The sequence below is a fragment of the Leucopleurus acutus genome, assembly GCF_964270905.1.
Source record: "Leucopleurus acutus genome assembly, chromosome: 13".
Lineage (NCBI taxonomy): Eukaryota > Metazoa > Chordata > Mammalia > Artiodactyla > Delphinidae > Leucopleurus > Leucopleurus acutus.
In genome coordinates, this window is record NC_139155.1 from 82,302,721 (window position 1) to 82,326,058 (window position 23,338).

At 40.8% G+C, this 23,338-nt stretch overlaps 1 protein-coding gene across 2 annotated transcripts in view; it reads right to left on the minus strand.

The window, feature by feature from the left end:
- Positions 1-6,077, minus strand: part of ANAPC5 (anaphase promoting complex subunit 5) — a 39,171-nt gene extending 33,094 nt beyond the window's left edge. For both annotated transcript variants that reach the window (XM_082853528.1, XM_082853529.1), the window contains exons 1-4: positions 5,794-6,077; positions 2,580-2,659; positions 2,000-2,109; positions 952-1,144 (exon numbers count right to left, since the gene is read on the minus strand). In XM_082853528.1, coding sequence (XP_082709654.1) covers positions 952-1,144; positions 2,000-2,109; positions 2,580-2,659; positions 5,794-6,000 — 590 coding nt within the window. In that variant the 5' untranslated portion in view covers positions 6,001-6,077. The remainder of the gene's footprint in view (positions 1-951; positions 1,145-1,999; positions 2,110-2,579; positions 2,660-5,793) is intronic.
- Between the last annotated feature and the right edge of the window lie 17,261 nt (positions 6,078-23,338).

Genomic DNA, 23,338 nt, shown 5'->3' on the forward strand with positions numbered 1-23,338 from the left:
GAACACGTGGTGTGATTTACATCATAAAGGTTCCCTTGGATGCTACAGGAAAAACTGATAGTAAGGAAACAAGAGTGGAGGCAAGGAAAGCAGTCGGCAGGCTAGAGCAGTCATCCAGGAAAGAGATTCGGTGCTTAGACCACAGGGGAAGCAGTGGCAATGGACAGAAGTGAACTAATTCCAAACATATTGAGGAGGAAGGATTGGCTGCATCTGCGGAAGGACTGGCTGCAGGGGTGAAGGAGGGGGAGGACACAGGGACATGCCTAGGCTTTGAGCTTAAACAACTAGGTGAGCAGTGGCACTATATCCCCAGGCTTAAACTTTAGCAGGCATTCAATAAATTTTCACTGAATTAATCAATTGTTAATTCACTGTGATATAATGAACACTACCACTCAGGGTCCCAGCAGAAAACAAATGGCATATTCAAATGGCGTAATTTGAGAAAAGTTTAATAAAGGGCCAGTTACAAAAATAGGGGCAGGGGATGGATAAGCCATAGCGGGTAATAAAGTTCCCAGGGCTGGTAATAGTGGGGCACCTTCTGCACCGGGCCTGGGAAACCTCCCCAGTTACTAGACCCCCGAGGTATGCAGAGCAGGCCACCTGACAGAGGCTGTGACCCTACTGCCAGCCCACCGTGACCCCGAAGGAAGGGAGCCAGTGAATCAACACCTTGACCTCACTCTCCTTGACCCTCTGGATTTCCCACCAGTGCCTCTCAATCAGAAGTTAGAAGGCAAGGAGATTACTGATGCAGCCCGTAAGGGTGAACTTCCTGGATCTGGAGGGACAAAAAGATGACAGCCAGCACATGAACTCCGGATGAATGAGATCATCCAGAACGAGGATGAATGAGGATTTACTGCTGGATGAATGAGGATTTGCTGCTCCCGTAATGATGCTATTTCACAGGAAAGGGATTCCCGCCAGAAAAACCCAACTTACCTTATAGATACATCAAGTTCTTCTTTTTCCATTTTTCTTTCGCTCTCCTCTCTGCTGGCCGGTTCCATATCAGCATCCTCCACTGTCTTTTTCTCACCATTCTGGAAGTACTGCTGAAGGGCAGTGTACAGTTTAAACACTTGACTGAAAGAAAGCTTACTGTAGGCCAAGATCATGTGACGCAGAAATAAACCTATGAAACAAGACAGAGAGGAGGTGAAGGCATTAACTTGAAATCCAGGCTACAAAAAGCTGATGACTATTTGTTGCAGTTCTTCCTCCAAAAAAAAAGACACTTGCAGTTGCTGTTCCCCTCCGCATAGAATCTTCTTTTACCACGTTTTACGAAGCTAACTTTCTCTTTATATTCAAGCCTCAGTCCTCCCACCCGCACTCCACTCTTTATCCAGCCAATGTGTCCTTCCGTGACTGTTACAACATCTGAAGTGATCCTATTTGTTTACTTTCTACTGTCTGCCTGCTCCTCTGCCCACAACCACAAGAAAGCAATCTCCATAAGAGGAAGTTTCCAGTCTCTCTTAAAGTCCAGAGACTGGCACATGGAAGATCAATAAATAACTGATGGTAAATAACATAAAAGCTACCAGGAAAAAAATGCCAGATGGATGGAGTATGACTATACCGCTAACAGCAAAGCGTCAAGAAACTTCACATATACCCTTGCCTTATAAACTATATCAGTAATCTACTCTTACTTACCTCTCTTCATAAAAGTTTAGTTGGTGACCCTGACTCAGTCGTACAATGTGGACAAGTGAGCAGAGGACTGTGAGAAAGAGCTGAGGAACCCTAAAAGACTCCACGACCAGGCTAATACTCTGACGACAGTAGACAAAACAGAAGATGCTTTTCCACAAGACAATTATTTAAACACAGGTCAAAATGGCAAGGCGATGAATACAAACTATAACATGTCCAACATCCCCACTGTGTGTGCTCAGATACAGCAGAGTAACGACAGATGTGATTTAGAGAGCAGTTCACTTCAGTGAAAATATTCTCTGCTCTCCTTAGAAGAACTTCATACCTACTACACTCGTTTTGTGAACCTCTGGTTCAGTTCCAGAAAAAGAATCTGAAAGGTCATCAAAAAATTGTTCCATATCCTTCAATTCGCCTTCAGCCATCAGTTTGATTCTGAACAAGAAAAATGAGGTGTGCATTTTAGGAAGGCCCTTTGAACATCTTCCCACATTTCATATTCCACAATCACCTAAAATAAATCTATTTTAAAAACAATTCAGAGATTCATATAAAATGGTGGCACACAAAACAAATTTGATAACCCAAAATGTCACTCCCATATTCTGAAAAGCATCATTGCTGATGTTTTCTTGATTATAAAACTTCTCAAAGTTACATATCAGCCAGTAAAAATGAAATTCTCTGCAACAGCTAAAAGGAGCAATGTAGATCTGTACAGAATAATAAATTTTTAAGCAGTATGTTTAATGCTATCCATTTTTCAAAAAAAATAAATACATGTACTTAAGAAAACAACCTAGAATAATAAAGGGTTTTTTTAAGGAATTAATCGCCATGTGCCCTCTTCTAATTTTTATCTACTTTGACATCTTTTCATATATACAGAAGAAAATGAAGCTTACCTGATCTGTACTGAATTTGCCAGCTGAGGACAAGATTCTTCAATTAACTTGTAAAGTTTAGACAGCGTAATATCTGGGCCCTGGGTAAAGGAGAGATAGAAAGGTTACAGAAAAATTTTAAAGAGCTGGAGATTGATAAACATCTGCAACATGAATTCATTTATCAACCTCTCTGCTTTACAATCATTCCAAATATGAAATCTCAAATCAGGAAGAGAAAAAACCTATCTGCATAAAACACTAAAGTAATACTTCATATTTGCATAGCATTCTCTTTTAGTTGGAGGAATGACTTAAATGCAAAAAAAGCGTAGAATCTGTAGTCTGAGGTTCCTTCCTTCTCAGTGTTGCAATCATGGCAAAGTTGTAGCCTCCCTGAGCCCTAGTTTCCTTCATCAGTGAGATGGAGATAATAATAACCTCCCTTGTTTGTGGCAAAGATTAAGTAAAATAATTCAAATTGTTTCGTAACCTGGAGAACATTATACAAACACAGGGGTCCTATTTTCCATAAACATAATCTCATTTGATCCTCCCCAAAACACTGTAAGGTAGGCAGTCATACTATGTGTCCAAGTCCATAAAAGGTACCATTAGAGACAGAGAGTATGCAACCTCAGCTATCAAGAAGGTTACAACCTAGCTGAGGTTTAAAACTAAACACTGAATATTTGGGGAACAGTAAGTTCAGTAGGTCAATTTTAGATGTGGATAACACAGCAATCCCACTTCTGGGGCAAGTATGTTCCATGTGCATTGTTTGAAATGAAGAAAAACTAAAAAGAACCTATAAGTCCGTGAATAAAGAGTTCATTTTTTTTTTTTTTTTTTTTTTTTTGCCTTACGAGGACCTCTCACTGTTGTGGCCTCTCTCGTTGCGGAGCACAGGCTCTGGACGCGCAGGCCCAGCGGCCATGGCTCACGGGCCCAGCCACTCCGCAGCAAGTGGGATCTTCCAGGACCGGGGCACGAACCCGTGTCCCCTGCATCGGCAGGCGGACTCCCAACCACTGCGCCACCAGGGAAGCCCAAGAGTTCATTTTTAATTTACAAATTTTAATATTAATTAAAAGCATGAGTTAAATTATGTTTCTTTTCTTACTGTGGAAAACAATGCAGTCGTTAAAAAGAATGAAGTAGATCTACTCAAATATGCTGACAAGAAAAGATCTCCAAGACTTGTTAAGTGAAAGGAATAAGCTGTAGAACAGAAGTAGCATTCATGTAAAAATAAAAAAAGGGAGAAATTAAAAGGATATATGTATATATACTTATAATCATATACAGATACACACAGCAAAAGGTCTAGAAAGATCCATTCTGAACTGTTGCTCAATAAATAGTTGAATGGGGCTTCCCTGGTGGAGCAGTGGTTAAGAATCCGCCTGCGAAGGCGGGAGACACGGGTTCGAGCCCTGGTCCGGGAAGATACCACATACCACAGAGCAACTAAGCCCATGTGCCACAACTACTGAGCCCGCACGCCATAACTACTGAAGCCCGTGCTCCTAGAGCCCATGCTCCGCAACAAGAGAAGCCACCGCAATGAGAAGCCCGCGCACTGCAACAAAGAGTAGCCCCTGCTCGCCACAACCAGAGAAAGCCCACGGGCAGCAATGAAGACCCAATGCAGCCAAAAATAAATTAATAAATAAATTTTATAAATAAATAAATAGTTGAATGAAGGAACATTAACTGTGATAATCTCTGAGAAGGAACAGGATTAGAGGGCCTGCAGAAGAACCATAACCTTTCACTCCATCAATTTTAGCATCATTTAAAGTTTTTACAATGAATCTTCATGTATTAGTTGAGTAGTTAAAAATTAGCTAATTTTTAAAGCCAAACAATAAGCAAATAAGTAAAGGCTGGAATTTTGCCAGAGGAATTCTATATACACATTGATTAAAACTACACAGTAGTGGGAGTTCCCTGGTGGCCTAGTGGTTAGGATTCCGGGTGTTCACTGCTGTGGCCGGCTTCAATCCCTGGTCAGGGAGCTGAGATCCTGCAAGCCATGCAGTGCAGCTCCGCCTCCCGCACCCCGCCGCCAAAACAAAACAAAACAAAATAAACTACATGATAGTTAGCCAGGCAAAAAAACAGAAGGAGAATCCAAGACACAAAAAACAGCAAGAACAAAGGCAGAAAAACACATGAGCTAAGACACCAGAATTATTGTTTTGTTTCTTTTCTCTACCAAATTTTTTAGTATTATGACTTTTATTTGAATAATGGGGAAATGCACTTATAATAGTAACGTAGATAGGACTGGGAGCTGCAAGTTATGGGGAACCCACTACTTTTATTTAACTAACTGGGCAAGCCACTTAACCTGTGTCCTCAGTACCCCTTCTCCCCCTGCCCCAAAAAAGGTGATGGATTAAAAAAAGCCCTTTATAAACTATACAGTACTAGGCTTTGGGGATACAAGGGTGAACAAAAATAGGACAAAGTAACGCCCTCATGTAGGTTACAGTCTAGTAGGGGAGAGAGACATCACTCATATAATCACACAAATAAATGGAAAAGCCACAACTGATATAAGGGAAAGTGCATGCCCTATCCCTATGAGATTAAAATGAAAATAGCTAAAATTGACTGAGCATTTACCATGTGCCGCACACTATAAAGTGTTCCCATGGATCTTCTAACTTAATACGGCCATCACACGACAGTTTCTATTATTGCTTTCATTTTACAGAGAGAAAGCAAAGACCCAGATAAGTTATGGAACTTGCCCAAGTCGCACAGTGGGTAAGTGGTGGAGCTACAACCTCAGTCTGCAAAATGAAATAAAACATGTAACGTGCTTAGTACACAGTAAGTGTTCAATCAATGTTGGCTGTTACTTTTATGTCATTGTTACCACTTATTACCGTCTTCTGGGGTACAGAGCCTGTAGCTGTGTCTCCAACGATCAGGCCTACATGTAAATTCATTCTACAGAAGACGGAGGATCTGAGAAAATAACTCTTCTCCCAGTCACTCAGCTAATAAATGCTGGAGCCAGATATAAACCTGCTCCCCAAAAATGAATGTAAAGTGACTGGTCCATCGTTAAGTACTAAGTGTTAGCTGGTGGTATTAACTATATTTTTCGCGATCCTACACGGCAGAGTGTTCGATGAACCCCCGTGCCCCCAACCAAGGAGCTGTCCGGCACAAAGCAGGTGCTTAGTAAGGGTTTGCTGAATGAGCAGGAGCCCCTCACCTGCAGCAGCGGCAGGAGCAGCTGGTTGAGCCTCCGCCGCTCCATGAGGCTAACGGCGCCCTCGCCAGTGCGGCCCATCTCGTTCAGCAGCACCAGGACCGCGATTTTATACGGCGTCACCCAGTCCTTGATACCGAACACGTTGGCGTGCACCACCCCATTGGTCATCATGGGGTTGAAGTAGAGGCTCTCGTGGACGCTGGCCATGGCGCCCCAGGACTACGTCCAGGAGCCTTGGTGCGCACCGCGGCCAGGTTCCCGCTCCGAGCACGCCACCAACCGCCCTAGGCCTCCGCCCGCCGGCGCCGTATCCCAGGAAACTGGCATCCTCCCGACGGCACGCCGTCGGCCAATCAGAGAAACCAGACCAGAGCACGAGGGAGCGCTACAGCCAATCAAAATGCCTAGAAGTACTGTGGAGGGTGGGGCAAAGGCGGTGCACCTAAAGACTGAGTCCCTACAGAAACTCTTGCGGAAGGAGAGCAGGTTCCCGGTCCACGTGAACTGGCACCGAGTGAAAGTTGAGTCGAAGCTTTTGGGCAAGGTCTGAACAGCCAAGAGGGCTGCCCAGTTTGTTCATTTAATTTGAAAATAATTAAAATTAAATTCAAAAATGATTGCGTTTAAAAGCAAAGAAGTTAGGGAATTCTTTGGTGGTCCAATGGTTAGGACTCTGCGCTTCCACTGCAGAGGCTCGGGTTCCATTCCTGGTCGGGGAACTAAGATCCCGCATGCCGCGTGGCACGGCCGTAAGTAAATAAATAAATAAATGTAATGGCAAGTCTGCCACTGAGAACAACAACAAAAAAAGCAACGAAGTTAAACTTGCACCTTTAAAATTTGTATTTTATTCATTATGCTAACTTTTAAATTCAAAGTTTGGAAGTTTCATTTAGCTCTTTTTTTAATGCGCCCTGACAAAACTTATATATGCCAGAGGAAATAGGTAGGAGGATAACACAAAAATAACAGTGGTTATCAATTTTCTTATTCACCAGATATTTTGTTATCATCTAGTACGTGCTAGGTACTTAACTAGACGCTGGTAAAATAGTGATGAAAGACACACTAGTTCAGACATAGACAAGCCATAAACAGGGACAACCACAGTAAGACTCCACACCCACTAGGATATCTGTAATAAAAAAGATAAACAATAACAAATGCTGGGGGCTTCCCTGGTGGCGCAGTGGTTGAGAGTCCGCCTGCCGATGCAGGGGACGCGGCTTCGTGCCCGGGTCCTGGAAGATCCCACATGCCGCAGAGCGGCTGGGCCCGTGAGCCATGGCCGCTGAGCCTGCGCGTCCGGAGCCTGTGCTCCGAAACGGAAGAGGCCACAACAGTGAGAGCCCCGCGTACCGGAAAAAAAAAGAAAAAAAAATTTTGGAAAGGATGTGGAGACATTGAAACACGCATTCATTACAGATGGGAATGGAAAAGTTTGACGGTGCCTCAAAAACCTAAACTTAGATTTGCCATACGACACAGCAGTTCCACTCCTATGTACATACCCAAGAGAATACAAATATATATCCACGCAAAATCTGTACACAAATGTTCACAGTAGCAGCATTCACAATAGTCAACAGATGGATGCAACCCAAATGTACATCAGCTGATGAACAGATGAACAAAATGTGGTATATCCATATAATGGAATATTTTTCCTCCATAAAAAGGAATAAAGCACTGATACATGTTATAACATGTATGAACCTGGAAAACATTTTACTAAGTGAAAGAAGGCAATGCAAAAGACCACACATTGTATGATTCCATTTATATGAACTGTCCAGAATAGGTAGATCCACAGAGATGAAAGCAGAGTAGTGGTTTCAGGGGTTAGGGGGTGGGGGAGAAAATGCAGTACTGCTTAATGGGTATGGGGCCTCTTTTTAGGGTGATGAAATTGTTTTGGAAGTTAGATAGAGGTGATAGTTGCACAACATTGTGAATGTGCTAAATGCCACTGAATTGTACATTTTATTTTATTTATTTATTTGTTTCTGGCTGTGCCGTGTGGCTTGTGAGATCTTAATTCCCCGACCAGGGATTGAACCCAGGTCCCGGCAGTGAAAACGCTGAGTCCTGACCACTGGACTGCCAGGGAATTCCTGAATTGTACATTTTAAAATGATGAATTTTGTTATTTGTATTTTACCTCAATTTAAAAAATTAATTGAGTTGATTTATCTCATTTTGCAATCATTATGACTGCATATCTATGTATTTATACGTGTAGAGTGTTATTGCAAATGAACCCGGCTGGGTTAAGGAACACATGGAAAAATCTGTCTCTTTAGTTCCTTCTTGCACGTACAAGATAGAGCCATACGGTCAATTTCCACTTTTTAATTGGTTTATCAGGTACATATTAATACTTACCCTTGTTATCCTGATCAGGATATATAGAACATAAGTAGTTTTTCAGTAGAAAAACTGTAATAAAAGCATAATAGTTTAACAGCTTTAAAAATCACTATCCTGGGAATTCCCTGGTAGTCCAGTGGTTAGGACTCGGCGCTTCCACTGCAGGAGGCACAGGTTTGATCCCTGGTCTGGGAACTAAGATCCCGCATGCTGCACTGTGTGGCCAAAAAAAAAGTGTCAAAATAACTTTAAAAAAAATCACTCTCCTACCTTCAAATTAAACTGATATTGAACATTAATATGACACTGAATCTATTTTAAAATGTTTACATAACTATATATTTTTCAGATTATAAAGTAATTCATGCTTATTGTAGAAAACTTGGAAAATATAGGAAAGGAAAAAGCAGAAAAAGCAAAATTACCTATCATATCACAACTGAGTGATAATTTTGATGTCACCTCAGTATATTTTCCTTATCTTTGGTCATTGCTGAATCTCCATACATACAGCAGCATCTGGCATATAATAGCCATACGATAAATATTTGTTAAATATATTAATGATTGGATCTTTGTTGAAAGTTAAACCAAGCAAATTTTACCATGAAATTAATTAAAGTATGTGTATAATTTTGTTGGCTTGATATCTTTTAATTTTCAAGTTTGCAATACTGAGGAAAGTACTACAGACAGATCCAAATCACAGAGCAGAGGTGGATACTCTAGGCCAAGAAACAGTCTCTTTAAAACCATCCAATAAGAATTCACTTCATTTACTGAAACATTTTATTACTTGAATATACTCAGCCACAACTCACATAGGAAGGCGATCTCCTTTGCTGATTTGAAAGCTACATTAACTTTTACTAGCCTCTGGTACATGGTTTGGATTGTCAAGACTTATTCTTCCCCAAAGCTGAGCTCATCAAAAGTAATGGAGAAGTCTTTTGATGGTGGATAAATTTTCCAGTGCCTTAGGGGAGAATGCTAATGAAAGACTGGTGGAAAAGATTCAACAGTCTAGATGCCAATAAGAATATTCCTGATTCATGGTAAGAGGTCAAAATATAAACATGAATAGGAGTACAGAAGAAGTTTATTCCAGCCCTCACAGGTGACTTTGAGAGGTTCAAGACTTTAGTAAAGGACGTCACTGCAGATGTGGTAGAAATAGCAAGAAAACTAGAAACAGAGGTGGAGACTAAAGATGCGACTGAGTTACTGCAGTCTCATGATAAAACTTGAACGGCTGAGGAGTTTCTTCTCATAGTTTCTTTTTTTTTTTAGGTGAGGCCACGTCACCTGGGCCTGAGATCGTTTGGTTTATTTATTTTTTTAAGATTTACTTATTTTTTTTTTTAGAATTTTATTTATTTTTTTATACAGCAGGTTCTTATTAGTCATCCATTTTATACATATTAGTATATATATCAATCCCAATCTCCCAATTCATCACACCACCACCATCCCCCTGCAGCTTTCCCCCCTTGGTGTCCATACTTTTGTTCTCTACATCTGTGACTCTATTTCTGCCCTGCAAACCAGTTCATCTGTACCATTTTTCTAGGTTTCACATATATACATTAATATACGATATTTGTTTTTCTCTTTCTGACTTCACTCTGTATGACAGTCTCTAGATCCCTCCACGTCTCTACAAATGACCCAATTTCGTTCCTTTTTATGGCTGAGTAATATTCCATTGTATATATGTACCACAACTTCTTTATCCACTCATCTGTCCATGGGCATTTAGGTTGCTTCCATGACCTGGCTATTGTAAATAGTGCTGCAGTGAACATTGGGGTGCATGTGTCTTTTTGAATTATGGTTTTCTCTGGGTATATGCCCAGTAGTGGGATTGCTGGATCATATGGTAGTTCTATTTTTAGTTTTTTAAGGAACCTCCATACTGTTCTCCATAGTGGCTGTTATCAATTTACATTCCCACCAGCAGTGCAAGAGGGTTCCTTTTTCTCCACACCCTCTCCAGCATTTGTCGTTTGTAGATTTTCTGATGATGCCCCTTCTAACTGGTGTGAGGTGACACCTCATTGTAGTTTTGATTTGCATTTCTCTAATAATGAGTGATGTTGAGCAGCTTTTCATGTGCTTCTTAGCCATCTGTATGGCTTTGGAGAAATGTCTATTTAGGTCTTCTGCCCATTTTTTTATTGGGTTGTTTGTTTTTTTAATATTGAGCTGCGTGAGCTGTTTATATATTTTGGAGATTAATCCTTTGTCCGTTAATTCATTTGCAAATACTTTCTCTCATTCTGAGGGTTGTCTTTTCGTCTTGTTTGTAGTTTCCTTTGCTTTGCAAAAGCTTTTAAGTTTCATTAGGTCCCATTTGTTTATTTTTGTTTTTATTTCCATTACTCTAGAAGGTGGATCAAAAAAGATCTTGCTGTGATTTATATCAAAGAGTGTTCTTCCTATGTTTTCCTCTAAGAGTTTTATAGTGTCCAGTCTTACATTTAGGTCTCAAATCCATTTTGAGTTAATTTTTGTGTATGGTGTTAGGGAGTGTTCTAATTTCATTCTTTTACCTGTAGCTGTCCAGTTTTCCCAGCACCATTTATTGAAGAGACTGTCTTTTCTCCATTGTATATTCTTGCCTCCGTTGTCATAGATTAGTTGACCATAGGTGCGTGGGTTTATCTCTGGACTTTCTATCCTTTTCCATTGGTCTATATTTCTGTTTTTGTGCCAGTACCATATTGTCTTGATTACTGTAGTTTGTAGTATAGTCTGAATTCAGGGAGTCTGATTCCTCCAGTTCCACTTTTTTCCCTCAAGACTGCTTTGGCTATTCGGGGTCTTTTGTGTCTCCATACTATTTATTTATTTAATTTATTTTTGGCTGTGTTGAGTCTTAGTTGCAGCACATGGGATCTTCGTTGAGGCACACGGGATCTTTCATTGTGGCACACCAGCTTCTCACTAGTTGTGGCATGCAGGTTTTCTCTTCTCTAGTTGTGGCATGTGTGTTCCAGGGTGCGTGGGCTCTGTGGTTTTTGGCACACGGGCTCTAGTTGAGGCACGCTTGCTCAGTAGTTGTGGCACGCAGGCTTAGTTGCCCCGCAGTATGTGGGACCTTAGTTTCCTGACCAAGTATCCAACCCACATCCCCTGCATTGCAAGGCGGATTCTTTACCACTGGACCACTAGGGAAGTCCCTCATAGTTTCTTGAGATGCAGTCTACTCCTGATGAAGATGATGTGAAGATTGTTGAAATGATGACAAAGGATTTAGAATATTACATAAACTTAGTTAATAAAGCAGTGACAGGGTTTGAGAGGACTGACTCCAATTTTGAAAGAAGTTCTACTGTGGGTAAAATGCTATCAAACAGCACTGCATGCTACAGAGAAGTCATCCGTGAAAGGAAAAGTCAACCAACGGGGCAAACATCACTGTTGTCTTATTTTAAGAGATTACCACAGCCCCCTAACCACCCTGATCAGTCAGCAGCCACTAGCAAAAAATTACAACTCACTGAAGCATAAGATGATGGTTAGCATTTTTTAGCAGTAAGGTATTTTAAAATTAAGGTATGTGCATTTTTTAGACATAAGGCTAACGCACACCTGATAGACTACAGTATAGTGTTAATATAAGGTTGCTTTGTTTTGTTTTTGCCTGAGCTGAGCAGCTTGCAGGATCTCAGTTTCCTGACCAGGGATTGAACCCAGGCCACAGCAGTGAAATCGCCGAATCCTAACCACTAGACCGCCAGGGAATTCTCTAACATACGTTTTACGTGCACTGGGAAACCAAAAAAATTCACATGACTGGGACTTCCCTGGTGGTCCAGCAGTTAAGATTCTGAGCTCCCAGTGCAGGGGGACCGGGTTCAATCCCTGCTCAGGGAACTAGATCTGCATGCTGCAACTAAATATCCCTCGCTCCACAACTAAAGATCCCTCACGCCGCAACGAAGATCCTGCATGCCGAAACTAAAGACCCGGCGCAGCCAAATAAATAAGTATTTTTTTTAAAACTCACGTGACTCAGTTTTATTGTGATGGTCTGGAATGGAATCTGCAATATCTCCAAGGTATGCCTGTATTACAGAGGAGTTAGTGACGATCAAAAAGAATGTTAAATTACTCCCCAAACTTAAGCCTCGGTGTTAGAGAGCCCTTTCATCAGCTGTGATATAAAAGTTAGGAACGGTGCCAGTTTGAAGGATAAGGTGGTGAATTTCTTTGGTTTTACCTGAAGTGTCATTTGGTCTCAGTGTCTGCAGGAGAAGCCACGAGGACAGCTGTATAAACAAGCCTGGAGACACCAGATGGGTCAGGTTGTATGAGGATCTCCCCCAGAAACCTAGACATACTGTAATAGAAAACTTGCCTGGGGACTTCCCTGGTGGTCCAGTGGTTAAGGCTCTGCGCTCCCAACACAGAGGGCCGAGATTCGATCCCTGGTCAGGGAACTAGATCCCGCACGCTGAAACTAAAGATCCCAGTGCCACAACCAAGACCCAATGCAGCCAAATAAATAAATAAATATTAAAAAAAAAAAGAAAACTTGCCTGACCACCCCAGCTGAAATGATTTCTTGGAGCAAGTCTTCGACACTCATTTGGCACAAGTGTGTTCATTTATTTATTCATTCCAAAATATTTTATGAACACCCTTTGTTCAGTCTCACTCAGAGTGAGGTGGGAGTGAACCATATCTGAGGAATGGGCAGGGAGTAGAGAGGATGTGCAGATGAGGATGGAGTGGAGACTCACACGAAACCGAGGGACTTATCCCCAAAGATTTTGGGATACCTTCAAAACTATACACCTGATTCCTGATATCTCTTGCACAAATGATAAGTATTCTGCTTCATGCTACACACACACACACAATCTCAGTATAATATTAAAACAGGAAAAATACATTTGGCAAACAGGTGCCAAGTGCAAGTCTTGGAGAGATGATTGAATATTTCGTTTTTTCCCCTGTTGATAATGAATCCATTTTGAAATGTAAATTTCAACTAATCTCTTAACTCCTCTACAGCCACTCTAGAGTAATAGGGAGGAAAATGGTAAGTTTCAGATTTGATTCTTCCTTTCCAGGTACAAATTATCCTGAGAACATAAATTACATGATTTACTTTTTTTTTTTTCCCAGAGAAAGCCTTTAAGGAGGAAATTAAGAGGGAAAACATCATGCTAGTAATTTTCTACACATAAATATTAGTTATTAAATAAGCATTGAGAGTAGAAATATGTTAGGGGAAAGAAATAATTTGAATATTATTTATGCCCCCAATATATTAAAGTGCTTGTAAAACCTGTGACGAGGCCAAAATGAAAGGAAAAACTAATTTTTTGCTTAAAAAATTTGAGATGAAGTTAACCACCTTAAAGTGAACTATTCAGTGGCAGGTAGTACATTTATAATGTTGTGCAATCCCCCGCTCTACCTAGTTCCAAAACACCTTCATCATCCCTAAAGGAAATCTCATACCCATTAAGCAATTTCTGCCCAATCCTCCCTCCTCTCGGTCCCTGGAAACCACAAATCTGTGGTTCTACCTCTGTAGATTTATCTGTTCTGGACACTTCATGTAAATGGACTCATTTAATAAGTGATCTTTTGTGTCTGGCTTCTTTCAGTTAGCATGCTTTTGACGTTCAACTGCGTTATAACATGCATTATTACTTCATTTCTTTTTATGCCTGAATTAAAAATATATATATATGTATATACACGTACATCTCACTGTTTATCCAATCATCAATTGATGGACATTTGGGTTATACATAACTTTTGGCTATTATGAATAGAGCTGTTATGAATGCTCATGTATAAACATTTATTTGAGTACCTTTTCAATTCTTTTGGGTATATCCCTAGGAGTGAAATTGCTAATTCTTTAAACTTTTCTCACTGCTCATAGAATCCAGCGTAGCCCAACCCTGAGGTGCTTACTGAGGGTGCCTATTTTGGGGGAGAAACAAAGCCATTAGCAGGGTAAGAGAACTCTACTTATTAAGAACTGGAGTCTGATATATTCATCACACAGTAAAAATAAAAAGATCTTAATGGGGAGTTCCCTGGTGGTCCAGTGGTTGGGATCGGCACTTTCCCTGCTGGGCCGGGTTTGATCCCTGGTCGAGGAACTAGGATCCTGCAAGCCACATGGCACAGCCAAAAATAAATAAATAAATAAAAGCAGTTTAAAAAAAAATCTTAAGAGATGTATATACAATATGTTTTAGAAGGTATTTGAAAATATGGCTATCTAAGATTTGACAGTTATAGGATCTACCTTTTCATATTCAAGAGTCAGTTCCAAGCCAGTTAAGGCTGAAGGCCTATTTATCTATTACAAGATTCATCTGTCCTGAAGCATATAGACACTGCAATATTTGGTTTGATGAAAAAATGTTAAACCCTACCAAAAGTAACAGAAATGCAGTCAAAACAAGAAAGATGCCATAATTTAGATACAATATTAGCCAAGATTTAAATAAATTGATAAATAAGTGCTAATTAAGGTGCAGGGAATCAGGGCCTTTCTTTACAAGACTGGTAAGAATGCAAATTGATACAGTATGTCAGTGGACGTATTTAGGAATACGTATCAATGCCTTAAAAAATGTTTATATTCTTTATTCTATTTTTCTCTTTCTGGGTATTTAACCTTAGAGAATAACCATGAATACTCATGACGATTTATTAATATACTGTTCATTGTAGTGTTATTATAATGAAAAAGTGAGAGCTACCTAAAGTTCATCAATAGAAATTAGACATAAGTTATGGTTCACACATAGGAAGAATACACATGCAACCAAATTATTTTGTAGAAAATATTTAATGACTTGGAATAATGTCCATGATATATTTTTAAATAGAAAATAATACGTGTATACAATACCAAATTTCTAAAAATGGATATACATGCATGGAAAAAAGTCAGTTTCCCTCCTCTATAAAATGAGGATACTAATTAAGCATGCACCTCATGGAATGGTTATAAACATGAAATTTAATGAGAACATTCATATTCCAATGCTCAGCATAGTGTCTAGCATATTTAAAGGATTCAGTAAATGTTAATTATTGCTATTGTAGTTGTCAAAGGCTATACATCAAAATGCTAGTCTTAGTTATCTTTGGGTAGTAGAATTATGAGTGATTTTAATTTCGTTAAATATGCTTTTCCATATTTTCCACAATTAATGTGTTTTTTTTTTTGTATGCAGGGGAAAAAAAGAAGGAAAGAAAACATTAAAAGAAAAAACATTGACTCTCTCCAAGCAAGATAAGTCTGCTTAAGATAATTCTTACTTCCCTGCCAGAGTGATTTGATAGCGAATAAAGATTTTGATATTTTCGGAAAGGTATCCTAATCTTTGCTGCCTTCTCTTTTGATAAGAGTAGAGATGAACAGTGGTATCAGACAACTAAAAATAAATAAATAAAAAGCTTTCTATTAGGCTAGCTCTCCAGGCTATTTCTATTCTTAGATATGAAATAAAATTTGGAGAGCAGTGCTTTAGAGGTTGGGCAAGAATTTTAAAAAGCCAGGAATTACAACAGAGGTCACTCATTTAAAATCAATCAAAGAAATCAAACTTGGATCATGTCATTCACCTGCTAGCATTTTTTTCTTTTTTTTTTGCGTTACGCGGGCCTCTCACTGTCGTGGCCTCTCCCGTTGCGGAGCACAGGCTCCGGACGCGCAGGCTCAGAGGCCATGGCTCACGGGCCCAGCCGCTCTGCGGCTTGTGGGATCCTTATGGACCGGGGCACGAACCCGTGTCCCCTGCAGCGGCAGGTAGACTCTCAACCACTGCGCCACCAGGGAAGCCCCTGCTAGCATTTTTTATAGCAACCCTCTGCCTAACTTAGAAACTACACATTACTCAGCCAGGCATTTGAAGCCATTTCAAAGATAATTTTCAGAGTGAATTAAAACTTTCTTTTTTTTTTCTTAATCTAAGTTTTGGAGTTTCCAGCTTTCTACTTTGGGACTTTAAGTTCACACCCAGAGATAAAAGTGTCAAGATAAAATTCCAAGAACTGTTCTTTGGGCATCACTACCACATATATAGTTAAAAAGAAAACTTGAGAAGCTTTCAGAGAAGGATTCTTCTATGTAACAATCCTTAGATATGGTGGGAAATTCCCTGCCATGGGGTTGGGTGGGATTGGTCCCACTCTCAGCCAATGGATGTCTCCTACTCCTCAGCCATAGTGATTGGTTTAGTGATGGGCACATGACCCAAGTTAGACCAATCAGATTCAGTTCCCGGATATTTGTTTAAATTGTTTCCCACCAAGCAGAAAAGAGAAAAGGGTGAGGTCTGGGAGCTGGAGGATGCCATCTAGAGATTTAAGTGGGAAAACCAGCTTGAAAATGAAGCCCACCTGAAGAATGTGGAGGTGAGAAATGATGAGAAATAAATCATGCTCTGGTGCCAGTGTGAGAGCACTAGATTAAGCTCAGCCTCTTGCTAGATTAGCCTGTGTAGTCGAGTTACTATCTTACAGCATTTTTGGGGTGGCATATTGGGGTCAGTTACCTGAAACTAAACAATCCTGATTCAGGAGGAAAGAATATAAAAGTCAAACAAGATCTTAAAAAGTCAAAGCCAAGATCTTAATCATAATTAAAAATACAGTAGATTATAAGTAATTTAATATCAAATGCGACTCTTTAGTACTTTAGTCATGCACATATGTCTTCAACTGTGGCTCGTTAGAGAAGATGCTGTATCTCAAATAATACAATATTCCTTTCTTAAATCTACCCTTTTACCTTGTTTGTAACTTAACCTAGGATTCATCCTGCTTCACAAGAAAGTATTTTTTTTCAATTGTCACATGATGAAATAACTATTTAAATAAAAGAGGCCATTCTAAATCAAGAGTTACAATTAGAAGAGATAAGAATCAAGTAGAATTGAGTTAGTTGAAACAAAAAAATCTTCAATTCAAGGTCAAAAGAGCTGTTTGGGAAATCTTTCCAATAGTGCTCAAAAGAAAAGGCTGTTTAAAGACAGATGTGGGGGGCAGTGGTTAAGAATCTGCCTGCCAATGCAGGGGACATGGGTTGGAGTCCTGGTCCGGGAAAGATCCCACATGCTGCAGAGCAACTAAGCCCACAAGTCATAACTACTGAGCCTGCGCTCTAGAGGCCATGAGCCACAACTACTGAGCCCGTGTGCCACAACTACTGAAGCCCACACACCTAGAGCCTGCGCTCCACAACAAGAGAAGCCACCGCAATGAGAAGCCCGTGCACTGCAACAAAGAGTAGCCCCTGCTCGCTGCAACTAGAGAAAGCCCGCACGCAGCAACGAAGACCAAACGCAGCCAAAAAAAATTAAATAAATAAAAAATTTAAAAATAAAATAAAGTAGAGACAGATGTGGGGACTTCCCTGGTGGCACAGTGGATAAGACTCTGCACTCCCAATGTAGGGGGCCTGGGTTCGATCCCTGGTTGGGGAACTAGATCCCACATTCATGCCACAACTAAGAGTTCGCATGCCACAACTAAGACTTGGTGCAACCAGATAAATAAATAAATAAATATTTTTTTTAAAAAGAGCTTTAAAAAAAATACAGATGTGTGTTAGGGAATATCATTCGAAATCATGATCTATACAAAATTACTACAAGCATCATGACCCTAGGAAGTGTAAGGGTGGACAAAAACTGACATTTCAGGGAACAATTATGAGGCACTTATATATTCTTATATGATTATCAATGAAGGTAGTGGTGAAGAGAAAAAGGTGCTAAGCCTGAACTTGGAATTTTTCAAGACGACTCTCCTTATCTCAGCATCTGAGTATCTCCGTCTCTGAATGTTGATCTTGTTCATTTATGAGTTGAGGATGTTTGTATTCCATTGTGTCTGTCCAGTTTGTAATGTGGATGAGCGTCGGCCTGTCTGCCTTGGATTGTAAATTGTTAGGGAGAAGAGGCAAGGCTTAGCTAATTCTCTCTGTGAATCATTTAGCACAGCAGAGCACCACACGCAATGAGAGATTTAATAACTGTGTTTCTTAAGGCCTTTGGAAGGAGGTTTAGTCCCATTTATTGCTTTCTTGATCCTGCTGGCACTTCTTAAGACTGTGGGGAAAGTCGACTTGATTTACATTGTCAGCCTGGAAGCTTCTGCTGAATGTGATGACTGAGGCCTATCGGTGATATCTGTGGGTGAATGTCTGTGTGGTGTAATAAATATATTTGGTCTTTATCCCCAGGTTCCTGGCACAGAGCCCTTAAAACCCTTGGGATTTCATGATTGATAGGGGTGTCTTTTGTATTCATAGGAGCCCCTTTTGAGCACACCTGAGTTTATGCTAATGAGAGGACTTGGGGTGGGGGTCCCTAGATGGGGCTGGTCACCAGAGAGATCAACTGATTAGAGGGTAGGGATTTTCAGCCCCATCTACCAACCTTTGGGAAGATTGGGAAGGTACCCCTGCTTCCATGGGGACAGACGCTCCTGTGCTCAGGACCCTTCTGGACCTTACTCTCTGTACCTCTACATCTAGCTGTACATCTGCATTCCTTTACAATATCCTTTATAATAAACTGGTAAATGTAAATAAATGTTTCCTTTAGGTTTGTGAGCCATTCTAGCAAATTATCTGTCCAGAGGAGAGGATCATGGGAACCCCAATTTATAACCAGTACAGAAGTACAAGTGACCACCTGGACTTGCAATGGGCATCTGAAGTGGAGGCAGTCTTGTGGGACTGAGCCCTTAACCTGTGGCATCTGATGTTATTTCCAGGTAGACAGTGTCAGAATTATGTTAAATCTGTGGGACCTCCAGTCAGGGTCTACTGAAAATTGGAGTGTTGCTTGACGGTGTTAGAAAACACTCCAGTCTGAAATGTTATGTTTTCACATTTTTGTAGTTGTTTGATGTGATACTATTACACATATTTGGCAAGTTGACTGAAATATGTTTTAAAATTTGATTCACTTTAGTGTGAAATTCAAATCTTGTGGAATTCAAAGTTCTCTCAAATAAATGGAGAATTACAAAGCTTTATTTTGACTTTAGCAACTGTTATTGGGGATGGAATGCTTAACCATTGAATTTTAACTTAAACAAGAGAAGGCTCTCCTTACCAGCACAGGTATAAAACCTGCACAAAGGCCCAGGAAGACAAGGCACTTCTATTTTCTCCACTTGTTACTGACTCGGTACAATAACATTTAGTTTCCCTTTATTTTACCTCATTCTATATGCTAATAAGTACTGTATGAGGTTTAATAAACATCTACAAAAGCATTTAATAATAAAAGAGTTTTTCTTTTTTAGATTTTTTTGATGTGGACCATTTTTAAAGTCTTTATTGAATTTGTTACAATATTGCTTCTGTTCTATATTTTGGTTTTTTGGCCACGAGGCATATGGGATCTTAGCTCCCCAACGAGGGATGGAACCCACACCCCCTGCACTGGAAGGTGAAGTTGTAACCACTGGACTGCCAGGGAAGTCCCAATAAAAAAGTTTTTAAAAAATATCTAAGAGGGCTTCCCTGGTGGCGCAGTGGTTGAGAGTCTGCCTGCTAATGCAGGGGACACGGGTTCGAGCCCTGGTCTGGGAGGATCCCACATGCCGCGTAGCAACTAGGCCCGTGAGCCACAACTACTGAGACTGCGCGTCTGGAGCCTGTGCTCCGCAACAAGAGAGGCCGCGATAGTGAGAGGACCGTGCACCGCGATGAAGAGTGGCCCCCGCTCCCCACAACTGGGGAAAGCCCTCTCATAGAAACGAAGACCCAACACAGCAAAAATAAATTAAAATAAATTAATAAACTCCTACCCCCAACATCTAAAAAAAAAAAGTTTAAAAAAAAATCTAAGAGGGCTTCCCTGGTGGCACAGTGGTTGAGAGTCCACCTGCCGATACAGGGGACACGGGTTCGTGCCCCGGTCCGGGAAGATCCCACATGCCGCAGAGCGGCTAGGCCCGTGAGCCATAGGCCCGCGTACCGCAAAAAAAAAAAAAAAAAAAAATCTAAGAAAGCAGGGGTCAGGAGCACGAAAAAAAAGTCTAAGAAAGCAGAGAGCCTTGATTTTGAGTTCCTCTAAATCGGAATTCATGTTCTCACTAAGCGTGGGGGGGGTTAGCAGGAGTGAAAAGTAGATGGTGAGATCAAGAGAACAGCTGAAGTTAGCTATGGAACAGAAAGGAAATATTATTCCAAAAAATTTGTAAACATTGTCGCAGGTACTGTTGTTATTAAAGTTAGCAATGTTAACCCTCAAAATATCCAAATCAATCAACAATCACTTCTGTTTTCTATCCATTCTATCAATGTTCCATTTGTGGACCCTTATTTAATGAGGGCTTATTATGTGCTAGATTTTGAAATGTTTAAAGAAGGTAGACACAGTCATGGCCCTCATGGAGCTTACAGTCTATCCAGACAAGAAAGTTACACAGTGGGTTGCCTTGCTGGTGGGAGAGGGTGTTGACTAGAGAGGAACACAGGGGAACTTTCTGGGAAATGTTCTGTATATTGTGGTTGGTGATTACATGGGTGTATGCAGTCACCAACACGCTGGGTGCAACACTTAAGATCCATGCATTTTACTATATCTTAATTGTACCTCAATTTTGAAGCAGAAGCAGCCACCCCCGCCCCCCAAAAAAGCAGTTACAATACAATGTGACAAATGCTTTGACAGAGTGAATGTAGAGTGTTATGTGCACGTACGTTAGGGTACCTGGCCCGGTGTTAGGGGTTCAGAGAAAGCTTTCCTGAAAAACTATGCAGAGCTGGTATCTAAAGGTTGATTAAAGATAGCCAAGTGAGGAGTTCCTTCAAATAGAGAAATTGTATGTGCAAAGCCCCAGAGGCAGGAGAGAATGTGACCCATACTGAACTGTGCAAGCAGTTCATTATGGTTAGAGTGGAGGTTGTGAGGTGAGGTTGATGGGAGGTGAGGCTGGAGAGATGAGCAGAGCACAGAACAGGAAAGGCCCTGTTAAGCTATTTTAACAAGTTTGGATGTTATCATGAAGCCATGGGGAAGCCCCAAAGGATTTTCAACAGGAAGAGACAAGGTCCAACTTACAGTACAGAAAGACAGTTTCTCTTCGGGGCAGAGAATGGATTGGAAGTAGGCAAGACTAAGAGCAGGGAGGCAGCTGCGATAAAGTAAGAGCAGTGGCCTGAGCATGGGTCATGGCTGAGGGGTGAGAGAAGTGGATGGAGTTGAGTGGAAAGTAGGGCACAGAATTGGCTGGATACGGGATTTAGGGAGAAGTCAAAGTCAAGGATGACTCCCAGGTCTCTGATGTGGAGCCATATGCCAAGACAGGGACCCAGGAAAAGGAGCAGAGGTGGGAGGGAAGTGAGTAGGCAGATTTGAGGGACATGGTGCAGATGTGCATGGTCTCAGGAGAATGGTTTGCAGATCTATATGTGGAGTTCCTTAGAATGACCGTGGTGGCTGGAGTCACAGGGCTGGCTGGGGCCATTCGGGGAGAATCTGTAGAGTGAGAAGCGAAGAGACTCACAAGACTTTTAGGAACACCGGAGTTTGAGGGTGGGCAAAGGAGACTGAGAATAAACAGCTCAGAGAGATGGAAGGGAAACCACAGGAGAGGGGGACAAAATATCCAAGGGAAGAGAGTGGAGGTTCACATCTGTGACTTTTACACCGGTACTTCTCAATGATTTTTGATTGTCACAGCCTGGGGGAGGTGTTGCCACTGGCATTAGTCGTTAAAGGCCAGGGATGCTGCTAAATATACTACAATGAGCAGGAAATTACCCCCAACAAAGAGTTTTCAAGTCCAAAATGTCACTGATGCTGAAGTTGAAAAACCCTTGTTAAGATGTTCACATTATTCTCTATTTATTACAATGCTACCCATAGCATTAACTCAGAACTGTATTTCCATGAAGCTACCAATGGATATTGTGCTAGGTACTGTTTAAAGCATTTTTAAAAACAAACACACATATAATTAACCTTCACAACCTTATGAGATGAGTACTATTATTATGGTTATTCTTCAGATGAGAAAACAGTTTGAGTGACTTACCAAAGGTCACACACCTCAGAAGTGGGAAATCTATAATTCAGATCTGAGCTTTCTAGTTTCAGATTCTGGACTCTTAACCATGACCTGTATTTTCTCTCATTTATGCAGTCTGTATTTCCTTCTGTATTAACTATCAGTTCATCTCTTTTAATCAATTATTGAGTGATATATGAGTATTCACCTTATATATTTATATTTGGGGATTTTCCAATTATCTTTCTCTTACTGATTTCTAGTTTAATTACACTGTTTTCTGAGAATGGACATTGTATGATATCTACTGTTCACATTTGTTAAGGTGTGTTTTATGGTCCAGAATGTGGTCTGTCTCGGTGAATATTCTATGTGAACTTGAGAAAAATGTGTATTCTGCTGTTGTTGGCTGAAGTAGTATATAGATGTCAATCATATCCAGTTGATTTATGGTGTCATTGAGCTCAACTATGTCCTTACTGATTTTCTGCCTGCTGGATATGTCCATTTCTTAAAGAGGGATGTTGAAAGCTCCAACCATGATAGTGGGTTAGTCTCTTTCTCCTTGCAGTTCTATCAGTTTTTGCTTCGTGTAGTTTGTCAATGTTTTGTTAGGCGCATGCATGTTAATAATTGTTATGTCTTCTAGGAGAATTGGCCCTTTTATCACTATGTAATGCCCTTCTTTAGCCCAGATAACTTTCCTTACTTTGAAGTCTGCTCTGTCTGAAATTAATAGAGCTTCTCCTGCTTTCTTCTGATTAGTGTTAGCATGGTATATTTTCTCCATCCATTTACTTTTTTTTTTTCAAAATTTATTTAATTTTGGCTGTGTTGGGTCTTCGTTGCTGCGCGCGGGCTTTCTCTAGTTGCAGCGAGCAAGGGCTACTCTTCGTTGTGGTGTGTGGGCTTCTCATTGCGGTGGCTTCTCCTTTTGCAGAGCATGGGCTCTAGGTGCGCGGGCTTCAGTAGTTGTGGCTCGCAGGCTCTAGAGCACAGTCTCAGTAGTTGTGGAGCACGGGCTTAGCTGCTCCGCGGCATTTGGGATCTTCCCAGACCAGGGCTCGAACCCGTGTCCCCTGCATTGGCAGGCGGATTCTTAACCACTGCGTCACCAGGGAAGTCCCAAGATTTTTTTTCATGTGGACCACCT